The following is a 21494-nucleotide window of genomic DNA, read 5'->3' on the forward strand; positions in this document are numbered from 1 at the left end:
ACTACAGCGCAGGGCATTCTGGGTAAATACAACCAAAACAAACATGCTAGCCTAGTACTAGCAGGTGAAATTCGACGTGGTTTTTAGTCTTTTTTGTTTCCATTTGATGAAGAAGGAAGTTGCTCTCAGTGTCTTTAGAGTTTTTTGTGTTGTTCCCTTCAGTGGTTCTTGGAGCAGCGCCCCCACGGGCCAGGAGGGGAACAGGTTGGTTTGACTCAGAGTGGAAAAGAACTAAATCTGCTGAAAATTCTTTTTAATTCAGATTTTTTTTCCCCTCGTTTGTCAGTCCATGATTTACAGAAAACAAACTTCCATCAGTTCACGTGAATGAATGAACTGGTTATTATAGAGACTGAAGAATAACACTGACTGTTGCAACATTATGAGCTGGTGAGCTAACGAGATTAAACGATAACTACAAACTGGACCAACACCAGGATTTTTCCACAGATTCCTGTAATTTCTTCTTAATGTAATTTGTGCCGCCCAAATGAAGCTGGATCATCAGATCAGCAGTTTGGTGATAAATCAGCCGTTTGGTGATAAATCAGCCGTTTGGACATAAAGTTGAGCTTCATCTTTAAGCTGCAGAGCAAATGAAGCTCCCTGGTTGCTATTGCTAAGTTTTCTTCATGTAAAGTTTCTAACTGCTGCATCATGTTTTTTTTTTTTTTTATCAGGTCTGGAGAAAGCCCAGTGTTTGTTTAATTCTGGTTGTCATGGTAACGGCAGAAGAACCGGTCCTCCTCTCCTCCGCCGGCTACGCTTTACTGCGACATAACGCGATTAGCTTAATCTGCTCAGGCTGGAATAATGACCGTGGCTGTGCAGGATGCGCCATGTTGGCAGGAGACAGGCCTGCAGCGCCGAGCGCCACCAGCAGGGGGCGCAGTCAGGCTCTGGGAAGAGGCTCCCTAAACCCAGATAATCTAATATACGAGATAATTTAATATATTCAGTCCCAGCAGGGAATGAATGTAGTTAGAGTTACCATGATGGGGGGGGGGGGGGGCGACCCGTTTCAGCGTCATTAGGAATGATTTATGCATGAAACACATTTTCCAGATTCCAGATGAATTAACTACAACGGAGGGGGGCGAGGGCGAGGGGGGGTCTCTACCTGCTTTCATATCCATGGAGACGTCAGAAAACATGAACTGATGGCAAAATAGCACAAATTTATCACGTGATAAATTAAAACAAACCCAATTTCCGTTTGAATGATTCATTGTTTGTCTACAACAAAACCTGGATGATCAAAGTGTTCAGTCTGGAGCTTTGCTCTCCGTTTGTTTACTGAGACTTTATTCATTTATTATCTGTTGTTTTGCTTGTTTGAAATGTTTCCAGCTCCAGTCTTACATGTTCATTTGAATGTTCTCGTGTTGCTATTATGCTGGAAAATGGTCAGAGAGACTGGCACTGTGTAGCTGGCATAAAAACTAAAACTACACCCTCCTGGTGAAGCATGGCGGTGGCAGCATCATGCTGTGGGGGCAGGGAAGCAGGTCAGAGTTGGATGAAACTAAATACAGGAAGAAAACCCAGAGACTGGAGTGGAGGTTGCATACTGAGATATTATGGGATGGATTAGATCAGAGCAGATTCACGTCTTAGAATGGCCTAGTCAAAGTCCAGACCTAAATCCATTTGAAAATGTGTGCACCAACTGCTACAAAATGTAAACAAGTGTCACTCGCATATCTCAGCAAAGGTCCAATAATAATAAAGTAATTTAACCTCATGTAACTCTATGCAGATTCTCTGTCTGCGCTCATGAAGGTTCACTCACCTCCACATGCTGAAAGCTTCAAGCAGCAACTACAGGAAGGAAGGACGAGTTATTTTCTAACTGAGGGGTTTTCGAGGCGTGTGAGAGCTAGCTAACCCAGACTGTCTCCTTAAGGCTGGGTTTAAAGTTCATGCACTGAACCGGAGTGTTGGCCGGACCCGAAGATCGGATTCGCCACCTTTCACCCAAACTGGACGATTTGGAATTACTCTTGCAGAAAAGGTCCAGCTGTACCTGGAGCAAAATGAGCTCTAATGGGCGGATCATATAATTACCGGTACAGATGAACCTCCTCTGCAAGAGCACCTTCTAAATCGTCCAGGTTAGGAGAAAGTTGGCGCAATCTGTGCAGAGTTACAGGAACTTGTAGGGGTTCAACCGAGCCCAGGAGCCAACATGCTGGAGCGCAGATGGCCTAGTTCAATCCATCAACTATAAACTTAGCTCTACTCACTTTACCAAAAAGCGATCCGTTCTGATCCTGGCGGTGAAGTCGCTTAAATGTTTGCAGTTTCTGGTTTACTTTTTAAAGAACTCTGGCGCCCTCTAGTGGAGGAGCACATCACACTTTGAAAACTAACATTTAGGAATAATTTTACAGATTTAAGCCTTTCAATAAAAACACTGAAAAAGCAACTAAACTTTTGCTAACTTGGCGTCCCGCTCAGAGAAACCGTCTGAAACATTTCGTCAGTGAACAACTTTTAACAAAATGCAAAGCGTTTCCTTCCAGTCCAGACAAACATCAGCGCCGCTTCATTAAAGCACCGAGTCTCAGCTGTCTATTCAGCCGCATTCTCCCAGTTCTCCCATTCACACTCAGACTGGACCAGTCAGGCCCACTGGGAATGCGAGGTGGGGGGTCACAGCCTCCACTGGGTTTGTTTTTGTTTGAATTATTCTGTTTCAGGAAGTAGAGCAGAGCAGAGTCGGACTTTCCCTGAATATTTTAAAGTTTTCCTGATGTTTTGTTTCCACTTTTTCTGCTTCTTCTCTCCGTTTCTGTTCAGGTCAAATCTTTACATACGGTGCAGAGAGTTCCTGGAAAAACTCAGGAAACTTTCACAGCTCTGAAAGGGAAGCAATACGACTTTGAAGTTTATCCACATGTGAAATTCTGGGAAGAATTTATCCAAAATGTAGGGAAAAGCTTATGGGAATTCTGAGCATCTCTGAGGTCAGACACTAATGTTGGACGAGTCAGAATACCTGGATTTAATTATTTTTTGTTGAGTCAGTAAACACTAAGCAGTTGCAGAAGATTGATTGTTGCAAGATATTCTGAAAAATAAGTAGATTTCTCTACTACATTCTAGGGAGGATGCTAGCTAGCATGGATGTTAGCATGTCATCAGTACCATATGACCTGAGCGCTAACTCAGACTGACGTGAACGCATTTATCTTAGTGAACAATAAGCTAGCTTACTGGGGGAAATGCTGAACGTCCCTGGTGGGACACGGTGGGACAAGGTGGGACCTGGTGGGACACGGTGGGACAAGGTGGGACCTGGTGGGACACGGTGGGACATGGTGGGACATGGTGGAACCCGGTGGGACACGGTGGGACCTGGTGGGACACGGTGGGACCTGGTGGGACATGGTGGAACACGGTGGGACATGGTGGGACCCAGTGGGACATGGTGGGACCCAGTGGGACATGGTGGGACACGGTGGGACCTCGTGGGACATGGTGGAACCCGGTGGGACACGGTGGGACATGGTGGGACCCGGTGGGACCTGGTGGGACACGATGGGACATGGTGGGACATGATGGGACCCGGTGGGACGGACCGGGTCACAGAGGGAGGAAATGGTTCCAGACAGGCAGAGAGGACCCAGGAGGCGGGTCGGGGTGGGAACAGCCCCCCCCCCCACCCCCCACCCCCCCTCCTGGGAACTGAGCCCCGTTCCCTTAGAGACGCACGCTAATCCCTGCCTAGCGCTCATTAGCACACGAGCGCTAACAGGCAGCAACTGTGTGGACGGAGGCGCATTAATGAGACGACGGCGCTGCCTCACCCTGCCGTCACTCCTACCAACTGTCACATGTTCACGCTGCCAAAACTGATCAATGATCAATATTTACCGATACATCTCTGATTAACTCCTGCAGAAAGATTCTTTATCATTTCAAACAGTTTCAGATCCTTCAATAATGTTTTTATTTGGACTTTTGTTACTTTTAGACATATTTTCAGTTTACTGTTTCATACTGACATCAGGAACCCCCGTCAACCTGGGAAGGGTTCAAAGGTCATCAGAAGTCCATCCTCCTCCAGAGAAAGAAAAATAAACTATTAAAAAGATTTTAAAGAAAACATTTAAAAAGTTGTAAATAATAAAGTAAAAAAAAAGATTTTTCCCAAGAGGAACACAGATCCAGCTCAGAGCGCCGTCTGACTCTGTAGGCCTCAGTCAGCAGGTCAAAGGTCACAGATCCAGAACACAGCAGCAGTCCTACAACACAGAAGGAAAAGAAACGAGCTTTCCAATGGCCTAGTCAAAGACCAGACCTCAAACTAACTGACAGGTTGAGATGGGATCAAAATGTCTCCACAAGAAAATGAAACTTTTCAATAAGACCAAATCATTACAATAATGTGATGATGCAAGAAGCTGAAGGTGAGAGAGGTCAAAGGTCGCCAGCACTAAGGAGGCAGGATGACGAAACAATATTTCAATCAGGTATTAATTCACTAACTGGTTTCCTTTCTGCCGGAGCCTCATCACATCTCCTTTAAAGGATGTTCAGTTTGACCCGTCCGCCTGGACCAGAACCAGGCCCAGAACCTGGACCAGAACCAGGCCCAGAACCTGGACCAGAACCAGGCCCGGTTAGGTAATGTTAAACCGTTCCAGACTCGGACCGGTACCAGACATTCCAGCTGAATAACGTCAGCAAGCAGCGAGCGATCTCACCTCTGATCACGCTTCAAACATGACCTCAGTCAGAGGCGGCCATGTTGGCTGGGGCAGCGGATGACATCACGCAGAAACGCCAGTAAAGGCGGCTTTCAGCAGCAGGTGCTGATTATTTTCACTTTAAAAAGCTGAAGCTGATCTGAATTTAAATCTCTGGTTATCTGCCAGTAATCCAGTGATGAACCTGAAGTGGAACTGAAGCCCCGCCCCCAGACACACAATCCACCTGAGTGGGCGGAGTCAGGAGGCGCTGAGGGGCGTGGCTAAGAACACTGCAGCCAAATTAGCGACATTTCCACTTTATCTGTCAACTTCTCACAACATCGATTAGCAAATCTAGCACCAGTTTTTCAAAAACTCAACTAGCAAAAACCTTTTCAAAAAACCATCAGCAACAAGTGGAGCAACAACTTTATGCGATTTGTGAACCTGCACATTATCCACACGGTTCTGGTGACGGCCCGGCTAAATTCAGATCCGTTTCCAGTTCTGGGAAACTTTTGGGGTTAAAGGTCGTGTGGATCCAGTAACGGACAGAAACGTCATCGCTAACAGATCGGACCGGCAGCAGGAAGTGGACCCGGGTCAGAACCGAGTCAGAACAATAAAACAATCTGGACCCAGAGAGAGAGAGAAGGCAGCGGCCCACCAATCAGATGCCTGTAGTCATCTGCGCTTACCAGCTAGCATGCTAACATGCTAACATGCTAGCTGTAATATGGCTGCATCCTGTCTGAGTCCAGCAGTTACAGCTTTTATTTATGTTCAGATTCAGAATTCAATGTATTCATTCATAGTTCATAAAGGACTTTTATTGATTCCAGCTGGTTTTCTACAAATGTTCCAGTTAATTTCATTTACCAGCAGAAATGAAAGTTGATTCATTTTTTATGAGTTTGGAAACAAAAACAAAACGACGGTTCAGTCTGGCTGTGGCTCCAATTAACTCAACTGGTTCTGTTAACCAATCAGAAGTCTCCAAAACCATGACATCATCATCTGGTGTCCCTCATCACTTAAAGAGACAGTAATCATTCTGGATTTATTCAGTCCATTTCTACCAATCCATCCATTTCCCTGCACCCTTGTCCCTCAGTGGGGTCAGGAGGTGCTGGTGCCTCTCCAGCTAACGTTCCGGGCGAGAGGCGGAGTCACCCTGGACAGGTCACCTGGACAGGTCGCCAGTCTGTCGCAGGGCAACACAGAGACACACAACCATGAACACACACACTCACACCTAGGGACAATTTGGAGAGGCCAATTAACCTGACAGACATGTTTTTGGACTGTGGGATGAAACCGGAGAACCTGGAGAAAACCCACCATGCACAGGGAGAACATGGAAACCATGCAGAAAGACCGGGGCCGGGAATCGAACCCAGAACCTTCTTGCTCCAAGGCAACAGCTCTACCAACTGCGCCATTGTGCAGCCCCCATTTCTACCAATACGTTTATTAAATCTGATGAATATTTATGAGGCGACTGCATGTTAATGAGTAAATTAACAGAAATTTCTTCCTGTTTCCATGTTTTGTCTTCGTTTCCTCTCCATTTCTCATGTTAATATCCTGGCCTGGACTCAGGTATGCGTTACATAAATCCATATAAAGCAGGATATTAAGCTTCAGCTTCATTTGTTTTCAGAGAAAATCACAGAGATTAGATTTCTGTTCAAACAAAACAAAGCAGAGAACCGATTTCAGAACTAAAGAAAACAAATGATTCCTGCAGAACATGAATGAGAGCGAACTGAGAACCAGACACGTCGAGTGGAGCTCAACATGAAACCATCTGGAGTCCACAACGACCAGCACCATCAGCAGAACCGAGGTCTGAACCACAGCAGAGGTCAAGAGGTCAAGGTCACCTGCCGGCGGATCGGACCCGCCGGGTCAGGAAGAACCAGGCTGCAGCTGACCGGGTCAGCTTTGTGGTTTTTTTTTATCTGTGCAGAAACAAACGCAGGACATTTCACAGCAGTTTGACTTGGCCGCTACGTTCTGCCTCTGGCAGCATAAGTCCGACTGGACCAGAACCGGTTCTGGGTTTTCACACCAGCAGCAGCTCTGCTGAAACATTCCCATAAAAGGAGCTTAACCCGAAACGTCAGGTTGGTCAACGAGCTGCTGGGAGTCACTTTCTTATCGTTTTAATTAAACTCATAACTTCAACATGTCGGGGTCAAGGTGACCGAAAGGTCAAAGTCAGTTTTAAATATTAGAAAATGACGTTTGTGTCCAGATATTCTGTCCGTCTTAACCAGGCAGGATATTAAGAGTTTTGCAGGATATGAATTAGAGCCGTTTTTCAGCCTTTTTTGAGCCAAGGTTCATTGTTTTAATTGAAAAAAATCACGAGGCACCATAAACCTAAAGTGTAAACAAAGATACTCTGTAGCCGCCTATTTTACATATATAGTCATTCTTATCAAAGTGTCTTCACTAGGAATCAAACAAACAAAAATTTATTTTTTTATCATATTTTGCATTTCTTATTTCAAATTGCACTTAACATGTCCACTTCAGAAATACACCTGAGCAGCAACAACACTGTGGTGAATGTAGTAACATTCACTAATTCTCTTGTTTTAATGTAAAATGCTCTGTACCTACTGTGATAATAAAATTACATGATTACGCCGCTTGTCACTACAACAGAAACACTCAAAGATGGCATTATTTGCAGATAATTAAATCGTTTTCAAAAAATCTTTTAAGACCAGTTACCATATTTTCCGGACTATGAGCGCACCATACTATAAACCGTACCTTCACATTTTTTTAAACCGCCCTGGAAACTTGCATATATCAGCCGCACCGGGCTGCAGGCCGCTGGTATCTCTGCCGCTCTCGGTTTCCCATAAGGACCCAGCAGAGGGCAGCAGAGAGCTGCGTCCCGCAGTTCTCCGTCTCCAGATCCGGTTTTGTTCACGCTGAGTTTACATGCAGCGGCTTCATTTCCCTCCTGTCCTGCCAGATCGATGCTCCTCAACTTAGAAGCTGCATCATGTGAGTTTGAAAACATTTCTCCGTCGTGTCTGCTGCTAGCATGGCTGCTAGCATGGCTGCTAGCGTGTGCTTGTTTTAAATGAAAATTAGCGAGTTCTTTGATTTACAATTTTGACTTCCAATGATTCACTTCCTGCTAAAGCGCCCCCTGGTGGTCGAAAAAAATCCACAGAAAAGCCGCATGTTCAAAGTGTAGGAAAGACGCAGCAGCTTATAGTCCGGCAGGTGAAATTGGATAATTTCCACGTCACACCGGACGATCACTCACGGTGCACTGGTGTGCCGCGGCACAGTGGTTGAAAAACACTGAGTTAGAGTATAACCACTTGGAAAGACAAACCTGAACAACTGATAATTTACAAAGATCAAAAGAAATATTTGAACCAATAAAACTGACAGAAGTCAGATAATAACTGCAGAAAGGCAAAAATTATGTCAAATATGATGGCGGCAGATGGATAATCGTTTTTTTTTTTTACTCAAGGTACAACTGGAGACAGTTAGGCCATAATTATTCAAGAACACTGCAGGTAAATTAGTGTTATTTTTGTTTTTTTACATTTTCACTAGTACTAGAATGTTTATAGCTCTTTCAGGTTTTCTGTATGGCATTAAGTCCAGTTCCTTAAACATCTGAACTTTCAGACAGTCCAGATTTTTATTGTGAAAGTTTCTCCTACTGCACCACAAAGCAGAGAAACAAACTCATTATTCAGGACGTGTTGCTGAGTGGAAGCTGACCCTCGAACGGCAGCAGCCCAGTAAACCTGACAATCTGGTAACAAGTTAAACAGCCAAACCAGGTCAATCTGAATCCAGCATGAATGTTTACTTACGTAGCATTAGCCGCTAACAGCTGATGTAGCTTCCTTCTGCTAGCAGTCAGCAGAAAGAGCCTGGCTGGAACGGTTACGTCCAAAGTGCAGCTAGATTTATGAGTTTATGCTCCTGGGTTGCTGAAGTTTCACCGACTTCCAGATAAACATCAACAAAACAAACTAAAACTAAATATTAATGCTACTCTTTACCAGGCTAATCATTAGAACCAGTAACATGTCATCCCTGAAACATAGAAGTTAGTTTATGAACCTGACATGTCTGAGTCACAGCATAGAACCGCAGCATATAGAATGTGACCTATAGACATTCCCATCAGCTTTCTACTTTAGCTGCCCTGATCCTTGATAAACTTGATGAAGGTTTTAAATATGCTTGATGTAAATTATTTCCCCATAACTTCTAAAATATTTTAGATTACAGAAGGCAAAAAATAATTTGTGGGCTTTTTAAATGAATCTAAATCATAATTAGCTTTTGGTCACATGCTAACTGTGATAGCAAAGGCTTAAGGTGAACTAAGGTCATGACACATCTGAGGACTAAAAACAAGGAAAACAAAACAGTGTGGAAGTGCTCACTGCATGCTAACTGCTGCTAGCAAAACAAGCTAACACCCATCCATTACTCAGCATGTTACTCAATCCAGCACTGTAGCTACAAACAGCAGCTAATCTGGGACGGACGCCATTTTGGATTTTCAGGTTGTTCTTCATGAGAAATCTCTGATATTCTGTCTTTAAAGGGAGTTTGGTGTTCTGAATAGTTCAGGTAAACTGATAGCAGGTGTGTTACTAACACCACCATCATGTCGTCCATGATGGGCCATCCACACGGGTTTAAATCAGGTATGTCTGTGGACCTTGCAAGAGGTCAAAGGGTCAATGACCAGGTCTGGTTTTCAGAGGACAATGAAACCATGTGGAGCTGAGAATGAGGGCGATTAGGCTCTTCTTACGCAACAAACTATAAAATTACACAACCTTTATGTTCACCTGAGTTGAGAAAGGAGGTCAAAAAGCCTAACTATTTCATTAAAATAGGAGTAAAAAGGATTATAAATGTTTCTGACAGGATAACGGTGGAAGTGACGCACGGTTTGATTCCGGAGGGTTGAGACGAATGTGTCCAGTGGAGCGAACACAAAGCTGGGGGTCTGCTGGTGGTGGGGGGACCAAACAAAGCTCCACAAGTTGCATAAATCAGTGGAGCGAAGCGTTAACCTCCCTTTATTCTGCTGCTTCACACGTTTCACACATGAAACCAGCCACAGATTAGAAAAATCACCGATCGCCACGATGCAACCAGATGGGTCCGATGTTGGAGTTAAAACGCTCGTCTTACGACAGGCTGGGATCAAAATAACTCCAGACTGGAAGAAAAGAGGATTTAAAGGAGGCTGGAGCTGGGAAAGGAGCAGGGAGAGACGTCCTGATGACAACAGGAAGCTGGAAACTGTCACAACCTGCTTCCATTGCAAACGGCCCCAAAAGTGTCAATATTTCACTAATGAAAAAAAAAACGATTTTACAATTGTGATGTTTCTGTTAACTGAGAAACGCAATTTAAGTCACACGACTGAGTTTGTTCAAACAAAAAGTCATTAAAAATCCTCCTCCTCCTACTTCCTGTCGTCTTCTTCGTCTTTTCCACCAGCAGTAACATCCAGTTGTGGATCACATGATCGCAGCTTTTCAAAATAAACTCATTTCAATGCGGTCAGAAAATCACCTTATCCTATTTGTGCTCCTCTCTTTCTGCAGACTTCTGTTTCCTCATGACTTTCTCTCCTCCTTCCATTTCTCCACATGTTTTCTTTTCTGTCTGCATGTCCATTAAATTTTAAATAAACACTTTCATGTAAATCACATGGAGCATCATGTGAGAGCCGTAACGGTCAGCTTGTGACAGTAAGTCACCTTCAGTCCCTCACTAGGTAAAGCTGGGATTTAAAAAGAAAAAGTGATTTCAATCCCATCGCTGACGATGCTGAGCTCAGACGGATCGGATCCACGCCTCTGATCACCAGCAGCCGTTTTTGACACCTTTCCCAGCCGCTCGGCACCAATCTGATCCGGAATAAGGACGACTCCTGAATGTTAACACCTTTAAAAACTCTGGGTTCATTCCGAGGTCATCTCTGAGAAACCTGATCAAATCTCTGGACTCCGTTTTGGCCTTCATTAATTATTCAGTGTGTTTGGTGGGTGAAGCTCTCCTCTGAAGGCTTCGTGTTTATTTTGCGCCGACTGTTTGCCCCAAGCGTCTTGGCTTCATTTCCTGCGTCCTTCAAGTTCCCAGGACTTTCCTCTGGATTTTCTTTCTGCTGGAGGAGGAATCGGCGTTCATCCGGGAGCATCCTTCCTGCTGACCCTCCAGCCCGTCTGGGTCTTTGAGGTCCGTTTCCTGGACGGGGAACCCAGACTTTCATCCTCGCAGTGAAGGAGTTAGCAGCAACATGAGCTCCAAACCTCAGAATCATGAAATACAACGATGAAACACCAAACTCAGGCCTGATAATAATCTGGTTCCAGTGAAACATTTAAGATGATATAAAACTCACTCATAGTTTAGTTTCAGACAAAGAAACTATTATTACATTCACAGTGTTAAACTATTTAATAAAGTCCACTTGCAGTTCTAAACATATTTATAGTTTTAGCAGTTTATATGTTAAACTACTAACCCGAGTTTATTGAAATTCCCTGACCTGCAGCTTGTTAATTGTCCTCTTTCAGTGTTTTATGGTCCTAATGGAGGCTTTCAACATTCAGGGAGGTCCTTTGTGGGGTGAAAGGTCACGGCGATGAAGGCTGTGACTCGACGTACTGAGCTGATCTACTCAGAACAATCGGCTCAAAGCCACCAAATGTGATTTTAAATGAAGGATTTATTCCATTTCTACAGACGTTCATCATTAGGATCCCACTGTGAACAGAAACTATGAGCTGAAGACGATTATTCATTAAAACGCTCAGCGAGAACAACTCCCCACCCGAACCTTCCTGGGGTTCGTTTCAACCCCGAGTCTCACTTTTTCTGTTTATTCTGCAGAAATTAGGCCAAACAAAGTTCCAGTTTAGGATGAGAACCGTTTTCCGGCTCAAACAGAAAACCAGAAGTTCCTGGAAAACGTAGAATCGTGTTTGGAAATGAAGCTGGAAGCAAACAGCTGAGGATTAAGTTGAGAAAGGATTTTAAATCAGAGATATTAAACGATCCGGAGCGTCGGGAGGCTGAGGGGGGGGTCCAAATTAAAGAGGCTTCACACAAAGCTCTGCCTTCCACACGGGGCTCAGATTGAACCTCGCCCCTTTAAGTGAGCCCGCTTTGTCGCCCTGCTCTGATCCAGTCAATCAGTGACCCGCGGCTTAGCTGGGGGGCTTTGAGCTCCTTTACGACCCGGACCCCCCCCCCCTCCGCATCGCCCCCCGTTCCTCAAAAGGAAGAATGGTAATTAACTGATGAAGAGCTCAGTGAGATTATCCGGCCCCCCGCCGGGCGCCGGCGGTGCGGTCGGGTCCCGGAGGAGAGCGGCCCGATGAGGAGGGACGGATCTGAAAAGGTCCATTCAGACCCGACCGCTTTCATCTCAGAGCGGCGATCAGCGACGGGAACGCCGCTTCACACCCGCACAAACGCAGCGCCAAGGACGGAATGTCAGAGGGAGGTCCAAACACGGGGAGCACGGGCCGGACTGGACCGGGCCGGAGCACGGGCCGGACCGGAGCATAGGCTGGGCCAGACTGGAGCACGGGCCGGACTGGACCAGACCTGACCGGAGCACGGGCCGGACCGGACTGGACCGGAGCATAGGCTGGACCGGACTGGACCGGAGCACAGGCTGGACCAGACTGGAGCATTGGCCGGAACGGACCGGACCGGAGCACGGGCCGGACCGGACAGGACTGGACCGGAGCATAGGCTGGGCCGGACTGGAGCACGGGCCGGACTGGACCAGACCTGACCGGAGCACGGGCCGGACCGGACTGGACCGGAGCATAGGCTGGACCGGACTGGACCGGAGCACAGGCTGGACCAGACTGGAGCATTGGCCGGAACGGACCGGACCGGAGCACGGGCCGGACCGGACAGGACTGGACCGGAGCATAGGCTGGGCCGGACTGGAGCACGGGCCGGACTGGACCAGACCGGAGCACGGGCCGGACTGGACCGGACCGGAACACGGACCGGACCGGAACGGACCGGAACATAGGCTGGACAGGACTGGAGCACGGGCCGGACTGGACCAGACCGGAGCACGGGCCGGACTGGACCGGACCGGAGCACGGGCCGGACCGGACCGGAGCATAGGCTGGACAGGACAGGAGCACGGGCCGGACCGGACTGGACCAGAGCACGGGCCGGACCGGACCGGACCGGAGCACGCCATTCAAAGGGCCATTCCTTTGTGTTTCAGAAATACTTTCATCTCCTTGGCAACCATTCAGCTGTGAAAATGCGTGAGTGCACCTGGCTCCACCTTCGAGGCGAAGCTCCTCCCCCTCTCTGCTCCTTCAGACTAGCCAGCAGCAATTAGCAAACAGCTGCTGAGCTCATTACAGGAGCTGCTGCTCAGAGCAACGCTGGTAAAAACGTTAAAGGGTTAATAGAGGAGCCATGTTGGACGACTTCCTGGAGGCGGAGCTTCAGGAAGAGCAGGAGCTCCTTAAAGAGACAGAGGCCCAATTTCAAGGTGTTAAGATTACAAAGTAAACGTTCTTTTAAGTCATATTTTATATGACTTAAATATATTTAAATATATTTTATATGGCATTTTTATAACAGCATAATGTTATACAAGCGTAATAATTACTAATATAGTTACTTAAACATAAAACTGCCCTTTAAAGCTCAATAAACATGAAAAGTGCTTTACAGTCTCCAGCTGTCGTTCAGACTGGAGCAGAAACAATCATAACCAAAACTCAGAATAACAACATGAGATAGTAAAAGATTCACACGACTAATCACGACCCAAACTCAACAAACGTTCTGAGCCAAATCAGAACCAAACCACCAGAACCACTCAATGAATCCTAAACTTTCCCCCTGAGCAGCAAGCAGCAGTTCATTTCAGAGTCCCCACACCGCCGGGGCCCCACGCAGCCGGGCCCGCACCCCGCCCCCCGACACGTCGGACCACCCAGAGCATCTCCTGACCCGGCGGCGCCGCTCAGCCTCGGTTCTGACGGATCTCACCCAGAACATGCAGGACAGGCAGACCCAGGTCCGAGCCGCAGGCAGGCTGAGGGAGACGGACGGCATGACGCTTCCTCAGGGTGAGCCCGGCCGCCGGCAGCAGGAAGGTCATGACCCCTCTGGACCCCACCGTGCTCCGCTGTCCGCTCCGGATCAGAACCAGGCTGCCTCTCTGAGCCGCTCCGTCGCTCTGAGGGAAACTTTCACAAAGCGTTTCTCCTCCAGCTGGGGGTTCGGCTGGGGGAGGGGGTGCTCCGCTCGCCCATTTCTCCCTCTCTCTCTCCAGACCTCCAACTCTCACTGCTTTTAATTTCATTCATACCCCCCCCTCCCCTCTGCACCCCGCCTCTCCCCCTCCCCCTCCTGTTTCTGCGTCCTTTTTAATATTTCATCAGCTCTGCCTCCGTCTGCCCTTCAGATGAACACACACGTTTCCCCTGACAACAGGAAATGCAGCCGCCACATTTAGGATCTCGGACCTGGTTGGAAAATCTGCATTAAAAACAAAAAAACTTAAAACTTTAATTTAGAGCGATTAAAACTTTCAACAAAAACAAATTCAGGATAGAAAAACTCAAGTAGCAACATCTAATATGTGCAGGAGGGAAAATCAGGTTCTCATCCAGTCCGGTCCATAAGTTTACATACAGTACCGCTTCAAATGTAGATCTGGATAAAAACGTTCCAAATTTCAGCAAAACCAATACAGGAAAAAAATATGTAAAAAAAAAAAAAAAGGTGTGAGAATCTAATGAAAAAATGAGAGGATGGTGAGACACGGTGGTGGCAGCACAATGCTGTGGACGTACAGAGTTAAATCAGGAGAGGAAGAGTTGAGATGTTATGGTTCAGATCAAAGCTGATTTATGGGCTAGAATGGCCTAGTCAAAGTCCAGTCTAAGCTTCACCTTCAGTCTGTTCAAAACAAGTGGAACCTAAACTAGAAGACCAGAGGAGGTTGGTGCACACCGCACTTTTCAGATTTTATTTGTAAAAAATGGTAACAATCCTGAATAATTTTTTTTTTACTTCAGTTCAGGTTCATAAAATACAGAAAAGTTCTTGGTTCTAAGATGAAAAAATGAGAAAAGTGATCAATAATTTTAGTTTTTTTTAAATTGGAGATAGACTGACGTTCCCAGATGTTCTCCATCCAGTCGGAGGTTTTCCCAGCATGCTCGGTGTTCGCCGTAAACACACACCCTCCGTCGCCGTAAACACACACCCTCCGTCGCCGTAAACACACACCCTCTCAGGTTCACAATCAGCCGCTGTGTTGTATACAGGTCTGCCAGTTTCTCACACACTGTTCAAACACACAGAGCCAGACACACCCAGAAACACACACACACACACACACACACACACACACACACACACACACACACACACACACACACACACACACACACAGCGTTAATCTGCTGGCATTTCCTCAGCTCCGCACTGAGACGCCCAGAAAAACCCTCATCCTGTTTGGTTTTTATTTCTATACGTTTCCATGACGACTACACAGAAAGTCCAGTCCGTCTGGCATCTCTCAAATCGAGGCGCATCCAGTCCGGTCCATTCGAAGTTGAATTAAATCAAATTCAACTTCGATGCTGAAGTTAAAGCAAAATAAAAACTGAAACTGAGGAGTTAGCATCCAGGTGCTAATGAGCTAATGTTATTAGCATGAAGCTCAGAGAAACGACAACTTGACAGAATAATTATTAAAGATATCAGTGATGTCATCCTGACTGGTCAAAATGTTGATAAAATATACACAATAAAAAAATAATCTGGATGAAAAAAAACTTCATTATATCTCTAATTCATTTGGAGTCAAACTAACAGTTGTAGAAATCTAGAAATTTAGTTTTAGTCATATTTTGCTCAAAATCTCATATATATCTTTAATACATCTTTAATTAGAAATAAAAGTAAAAGTAAAACTTCTTAAATTTACTTCATGACTAGTTATAATTTAGTTGTTAATACCTGGAATATGTTTCAGAAAGTCAGTAATTAATTGTAGATATTTATAATTGAAGACAACTTAATGATAAATCTGGCATAATTTATTTAATATCAATTCAACTGAAAAATAGTATATTGATTCCCAAAGGGAAAAATTCAATACTGTTTTAACTCATCAATTCAAAAATCTTCAGACTAATATGTCTGTTCATAAAACAGGTTCAGATTTCTGGAGTAAAAGCTGATTTTATGTTAAATTGGCTTTCCATACAACACTGACGTACGGTAAAATAAAATAAAATGAAAACAGATTCCGATAACTGGAACCAACTAGCCGATCGCTAACCTGTTCCTGCACAGCATGTGGTGACAGTGGAGAGGAAAAACTCCCCGTTAACAGGAAGAAACCTCCAGCAGAACCAGAACCAGAACCAGAACCAGAAAAAGCAGCCTGGCCTGAGGAAACAGAAGAACTGAACCAGGAGAACTTCCTAAAGTCGTGACTCCATTGACTTTTTACGAAGTATCGCATCAGAAAAGCTGGACAGAAACGGAAAAATTCAGAATAAATTTCTAAATTTTCCAAAAAGTTTTACAAAAAGTTTTTGTCTTTTCTTGAACAATAGAGTTAAAGTGACGATGGAAACATGTCGCATTGACTCAACGCTGCCATCCACTGGTGGCTCGGTGCCTTACCAGAGGCACCAAACCTCGAGCTACATGCGAGTTAGCATCCTCTACTTCCTGTTTACTCCAGCCATGCGTAGCGTCAACATGATGACATCATGCTTTACAAAGCCGGTTTGATTCCCTGAACCAGTTCATGGAAACACAGATAATTTGCATTTTTACGACATTTTAAAAGGTTGATAAAAATTTGTGTGAGAATTGGATGAAACCATAAATACTGTTACTGTAAAAAGTTAACGGTAGTAGCAGCTCCTTTAGTGGCTTCATCTAGGAGAGAAACAGCTAAACGGGTCGAGAGAGAGTTAGAAAGCAGAAGCAGGACTCCAATTCTAATGGAAAGTTGAGTGGAAGAAAAACAACCAACAGCGATAAATGAACAAAGCCGTATACCAGAACATTTCAGATTTCCTCCTGATGATGATCCTCATGGAGAATCTTTATTTCCCAGCAGGCCTTGGTACCAGCTTTAGTTACCACGGTGACAAACAGAATCTGGAGGCCGTCATGAAGAGGAAGACGATGAAGACGAGCTCAGCAGGACCTCAGGCTGTTCCCAGCCGTGCCTGCAGCGCCCTCTGGTGGCCACGAGGCAAAATGAGCCCAGAGAGCAGCAGAAACAGGAAGCAGTGATGACAGAGGGGGGCGTGTCGGAGGGGGGTTGTTGACACGGAGAGGAAGAACCTCCCCACCCCGCTCCCCCCCAGGGACACACCCGGCCCCGCTCTGACTCCCCTCTGCTGAAACAATGCCCCCCTCAGCTCACATGTGCTGAAACGGCGTTGAGCTCTGAGCCAACCAGCTCAGAGCTCAACGCCGCCCCCTGCAGGCCGCCTGCAGCCACAGCATGAAGGGAAACCAACCAGAGCAGGAAACTACAAACAGGAGAGAAGTGAAATGTTCTTTATGAAGTGGATGGAAATAAAAGACAAGTTTCCCTTTCTGAAATCAGGGACGTAGACTGAACTGTTTCAAGCCGCAATTTCTAGTAATGTTGATTATTTATGACCCACAAATATGTCAAATCAATAGAAAGGACATTTTAAAGAGAAATATTTGGTTTCTGTGAATTCTGTTCACTTTGATATTTTTATTTTATTTTATCACCTACTTGTTATGTATTTCTTACAGTATATGTAAAGTGTGACACAAGTTTTTTTTCTTTTTTTTAGCATATGCACTGACTTACGGCACTTTTTAAATTTCGTTGTTCTTGTGACAATGACAATAAAGATTTATCTATCTATATGATGTTTGGTTGGGGCTCCTTTTGCATGAATTCCTGCATCATCGTCTTCATCGTTGGTCTGGTGCCTCATCTTCCTCTGTGCGATCCTCCATAGCAAGTTCACTGATACATTAATCTGCTAATCTGTTAGCGCTTTAGCCAACTTAACTCCACCTACATTTTTCCATAAAAATTCTAAACAACTAATTTATTTGGCTGTTCTGTAAACTTTCAGATGAATAAATATCAACATTCGATATTTATCGACTGAATTCTTCAAATATTCATGCTCTTATTTTGAAGGTGATATGGACAGCGGTTCTGTTTCCTCTCCTCGTGTTTTCACTTTTTTTCTCAAAAACTATTTCATACAAGGGGCTGCACAGTGGCGCAGTTGGTAGAGCTGTTGCCTTGCAGCAAGAAGTTCGATTCCCGGTCTTTCTGCATGGAGTCTCCATGTTCTCCCTGTGCATGGTGGGTTTTCTCCAGGTACTCTGGTTTCCTCCCACAGTCCAAAAACATGACTGTCAGGTTAATTGGCCTCTCCAAATTGTCCATAGGTGTGAGTGTGTGTGTCCTGTGTGTCTCTGTGTTGCCCTGCGACAGACTGGCGACCTGTCCAGGTGACCCCGCCTCTCGCCTGGCACGCCAGCTGGAGAGGCACCAGCACCTCCTGACCCCACTGAGGGAAAAGGGTGTAAGGAAATGGATGGATGGATATTTCATACAAGAAAAAAACAAAAGGCAGACAGTAGAGAGCCAGATATAGACATAAACACAGAACCTAAAGGGGTTATGGAGCATGTTTATGTCCAAATTAAATCGCTGCTCAAGGGCAGGCATGATACTGATGGTAGAGATTTAGCATTAGCTTCTGCTTCCGCTAAGTAGCCTAGCTAAGTGAAATAAATCTAGAGCTGGAGACCAGAGATCAGGCTGAACTTTGACCTTAACCTTCACATAGAGCCGGCCCTCTATCAGCTGAAGAACATTTCCAGGATCTGCTGTTGTCATAGCAACCTTCCAGACCTCTCAGCTCTTCTGGTTCTGGTTCTGCTCTCCATCAGAACCAGAATCAAACCTGGAGAAGCAGCATTCAGCTTCTATGCACCACAAATCTGGATCAAACTTCCAGAAAACTGAAAAACAACCGAAACACTGAGTTCCTGTCAGCTGCAGGAACAGAACCGCTTGGATGTGATATTTAGTAGACGATACTGAGCTGAATTTTTAAGATGCTGAAGTTCAAAATGAGCAAAATTCTCACAATATTCAGCAAGAACAAGACAGGAAGTGAACCCTGCATCATTATTCCCAATACTCCAGGCAGATTTCCAGTCTGCATAAGTGTGTGTGTGTGTGTGTGTGCATGTGTGTGTGTGTGTTAGCACAGCGTCAGGGTGGAAAGACATTAGCGATGACCTCAGAGAAGCAACTGTTGCTCCATTGAGAGGCTCGACGTTTTCTAGCTGCTTTTAGAAAACAGAAATGTGAACAAACTGAAGATAAAAATGAAATTATTTCCGTCCTTCAGCCTCTCAGCGCTGCTCCGCTGTACCTGGCTGCTGCTGCTCCGCAGCCTCCAAAACGGAAAGATGCAGAGGAAGAACAATTTCGCCCAACTGAAGACAATGTGGAGACACCAGTGAAATCCTCCCATCCCGTCCTGGACCCGTCCTGGACCCGTCCTGGACCCGTCCGGCTCCGCTCGTCTCACCGGGGACGAAAACAGGACGCTTTCCATCCAATTAAAGGAAAATCACGTCTCTTGTCCTGCAGCATCCCTCCATCCAACAAGCCGTTCGTCTCTGGATGCAGCGGCATTAAGGACATAAATGGGCGGGGCGGGTTGGGTCGGGCAGCGCCGCCTGAGATGGAGCCAGGCACTTAGAGTGATGAGAAAAGGCTGGGGGGCAGTGGGGCGTCTGCACTGCGCGGGGAAACGAAGGAGCGTTTCAATCTGGAACCGGTCCAACCCGCCTGGAACCAGAACAAATGATACAGAACCGCCTTCTGACCGAACCCACAACCAACCGGATCAACCTTCTGAGAAAATATTTGATACGTTTAATTTTAAAACATTTTTTACATACAAGATTCCAGAGCTGGAACTGAAGATGCACCGATCCAGATTTTTCACTTCCGATACCGATACCGATATCTGAGTATCGATTGATACAGAAAAACAACCGAACTGATTTAAAACGTTTCCTTTTTTTCAAATACAGACATAAAAGTAATCAATTAATTTGGTAACATTACAGAACAATTAAATCTAGTTTTCTAAGTTTGGCCAAACATGTAAAAACAAAAATAATTTATTCAGTCAGTGGAATCAGGAGAATATCGGCCACTGTAAAAAAAAGAAAGGAATAAAGTAACAAAATTTAACTGCACAAACATATCTTCTTTCAAATGGTTCAGAAAGTTTAATTAAGGTAAAATAAATAATAAAGCATAGAACTAGACTGAATAAATCGTCACAGATATCCAAATTATTGTCAATATCGGGACCAATGCAGATATTAATATCAGATCGGTTAATCTCTAGCTAGAACACGTTTGAACACGTTTTGGGTATGGCAGTAAATCGGATGCACAGCTACATCCGCTAACATTCGCTAACACCTGCTAACACCTGCTAACATCCGCTAACACTCGCCAACACTCGCCAACATCGGCTAACACCTGCTAACACCTGCTAACATCCGCTAACACCTGCTAACATCCGCTAACACTCGCCAACACTCGCCAACATCCGCCAACACCCTCTATCATCTGCTAACAGCAGCCGCTTCTCTCAGCCAACCAAGGGTTCATTTCTGCTTCAAACTGATCTGATTGGACACTGGAAAAGACCAACACTGTTCTAAAAACCTCTCAGCGAAGCGATGCTAGCCTAGAATAGCATTTCAATGCTAAACATGTAGCAGCTAACACTAAAGTCAGCGTCCACAGAAAGCAGACATTTTGGTTTTCAGCTTGTTTGGCTGCTTTTCCCCTCAGCTACTGACTTTTCTACAGACTCTGGAGTCCAAGTTCAAGCAGTGACAGACGCCTGAGGATTCACGGCTGGACCGGGTTTCAGAAGCAGAACAGAACCTTCCCACTGTGAAACACTTTTCTCTGAGGCCAGAACCAGAACATCTGGATCAACCGAAGGCAGCTTGATGCACTGGATTTTATTTATGAGCTCAATATAAATGCACACCACACTTTTCAGATTTCTCTGAAAAGTTTGTCACGTTAAAATCTCAACAAAACAAACATTTGCAGCTGGAAAGCAAGAAAAGAAGGAAAAAAACCACAGAGAGGCAAATACTTCAGCCAGGGCAGAAGATCAGCGTCATTAAAATGATGACAGTTTAACATCTTCAACGGATTTTTACTCCAGTAAAAGCAGCCGTCCAGTTTTTGGTAAAAAGGCGACTCAGGTAAAAATTACATCACCAGACGGACCAAAATGTAAAGTTATGTGGAAAACTTTGATATCTTAAGGAGAAATATGAAAAATAATTAGTCTAAATAATTACAAAATAACAACAATAGGCAAAAGAAACAATTTTCCCAAATCATTTTGTTCCCATAAAAACCGATGAAGTTTTAAACTGCAGGTGTGAATCTGGTGAATCTTTGGCTAAAAGAAGTTTGTCACTTGGTGAAGTTACACAGAGGGAAGTTTATCGATACTTCACAATAAGATGAAAACTAAAAATACTCCAGTGAGTTACTGCAGTAAATGTAACCAGCTACTGCTCAGCTCCTGAACTGAAACAATCCTGTTGTCTTCCTGTTCTCTGCAGGACAAACAATGGGTCGGTTTCGGCCGGGTCACACCGGGCCGGCTGAGCGCT

General features: G+C 45.2%; 1 protein-coding gene across 15 annotated transcripts in view; it reads right to left on the bottom strand.

Moving 5' to 3' along the window:
• tns1b (tensin 1b) overlaps positions 1-21494 on the bottom strand; it is a 126660-nt gene that overhangs the window by 87520 nt on the left and 17646 nt on the right. For 2 of the 15 annotated variants that reach the window (XM_081604726.1, XM_081604723.1), the window contains exon 1: positions 13764-13954. The exons of 12 other annotated variants lie outside the window; for them this stretch is intronic. In XM_081604726.1, the coding sequence (XP_081460852.1) occupies positions 13764-13829 (66 nt within the window). In that variant the 5' untranslated portion in view covers positions 13830-13954. Of the gene's footprint in view, positions 1-13763; positions 13955-21494 lie in introns of those variants that run through there. One more of the 15 variants, XM_081604737.1, reaches the window with a different exon arrangement.

This window comes from Poecilia reticulata, chromosome 2, assembly GCF_904066995.2.
Source record: "Poecilia reticulata chromosome 2, P_reticulata-male-v2, whole genome shotgun sequence".
NCBI lineage: Eukaryota > Metazoa > Chordata > Actinopteri > Cyprinodontiformes > Poeciliidae > Poecilia > Poecilia reticulata.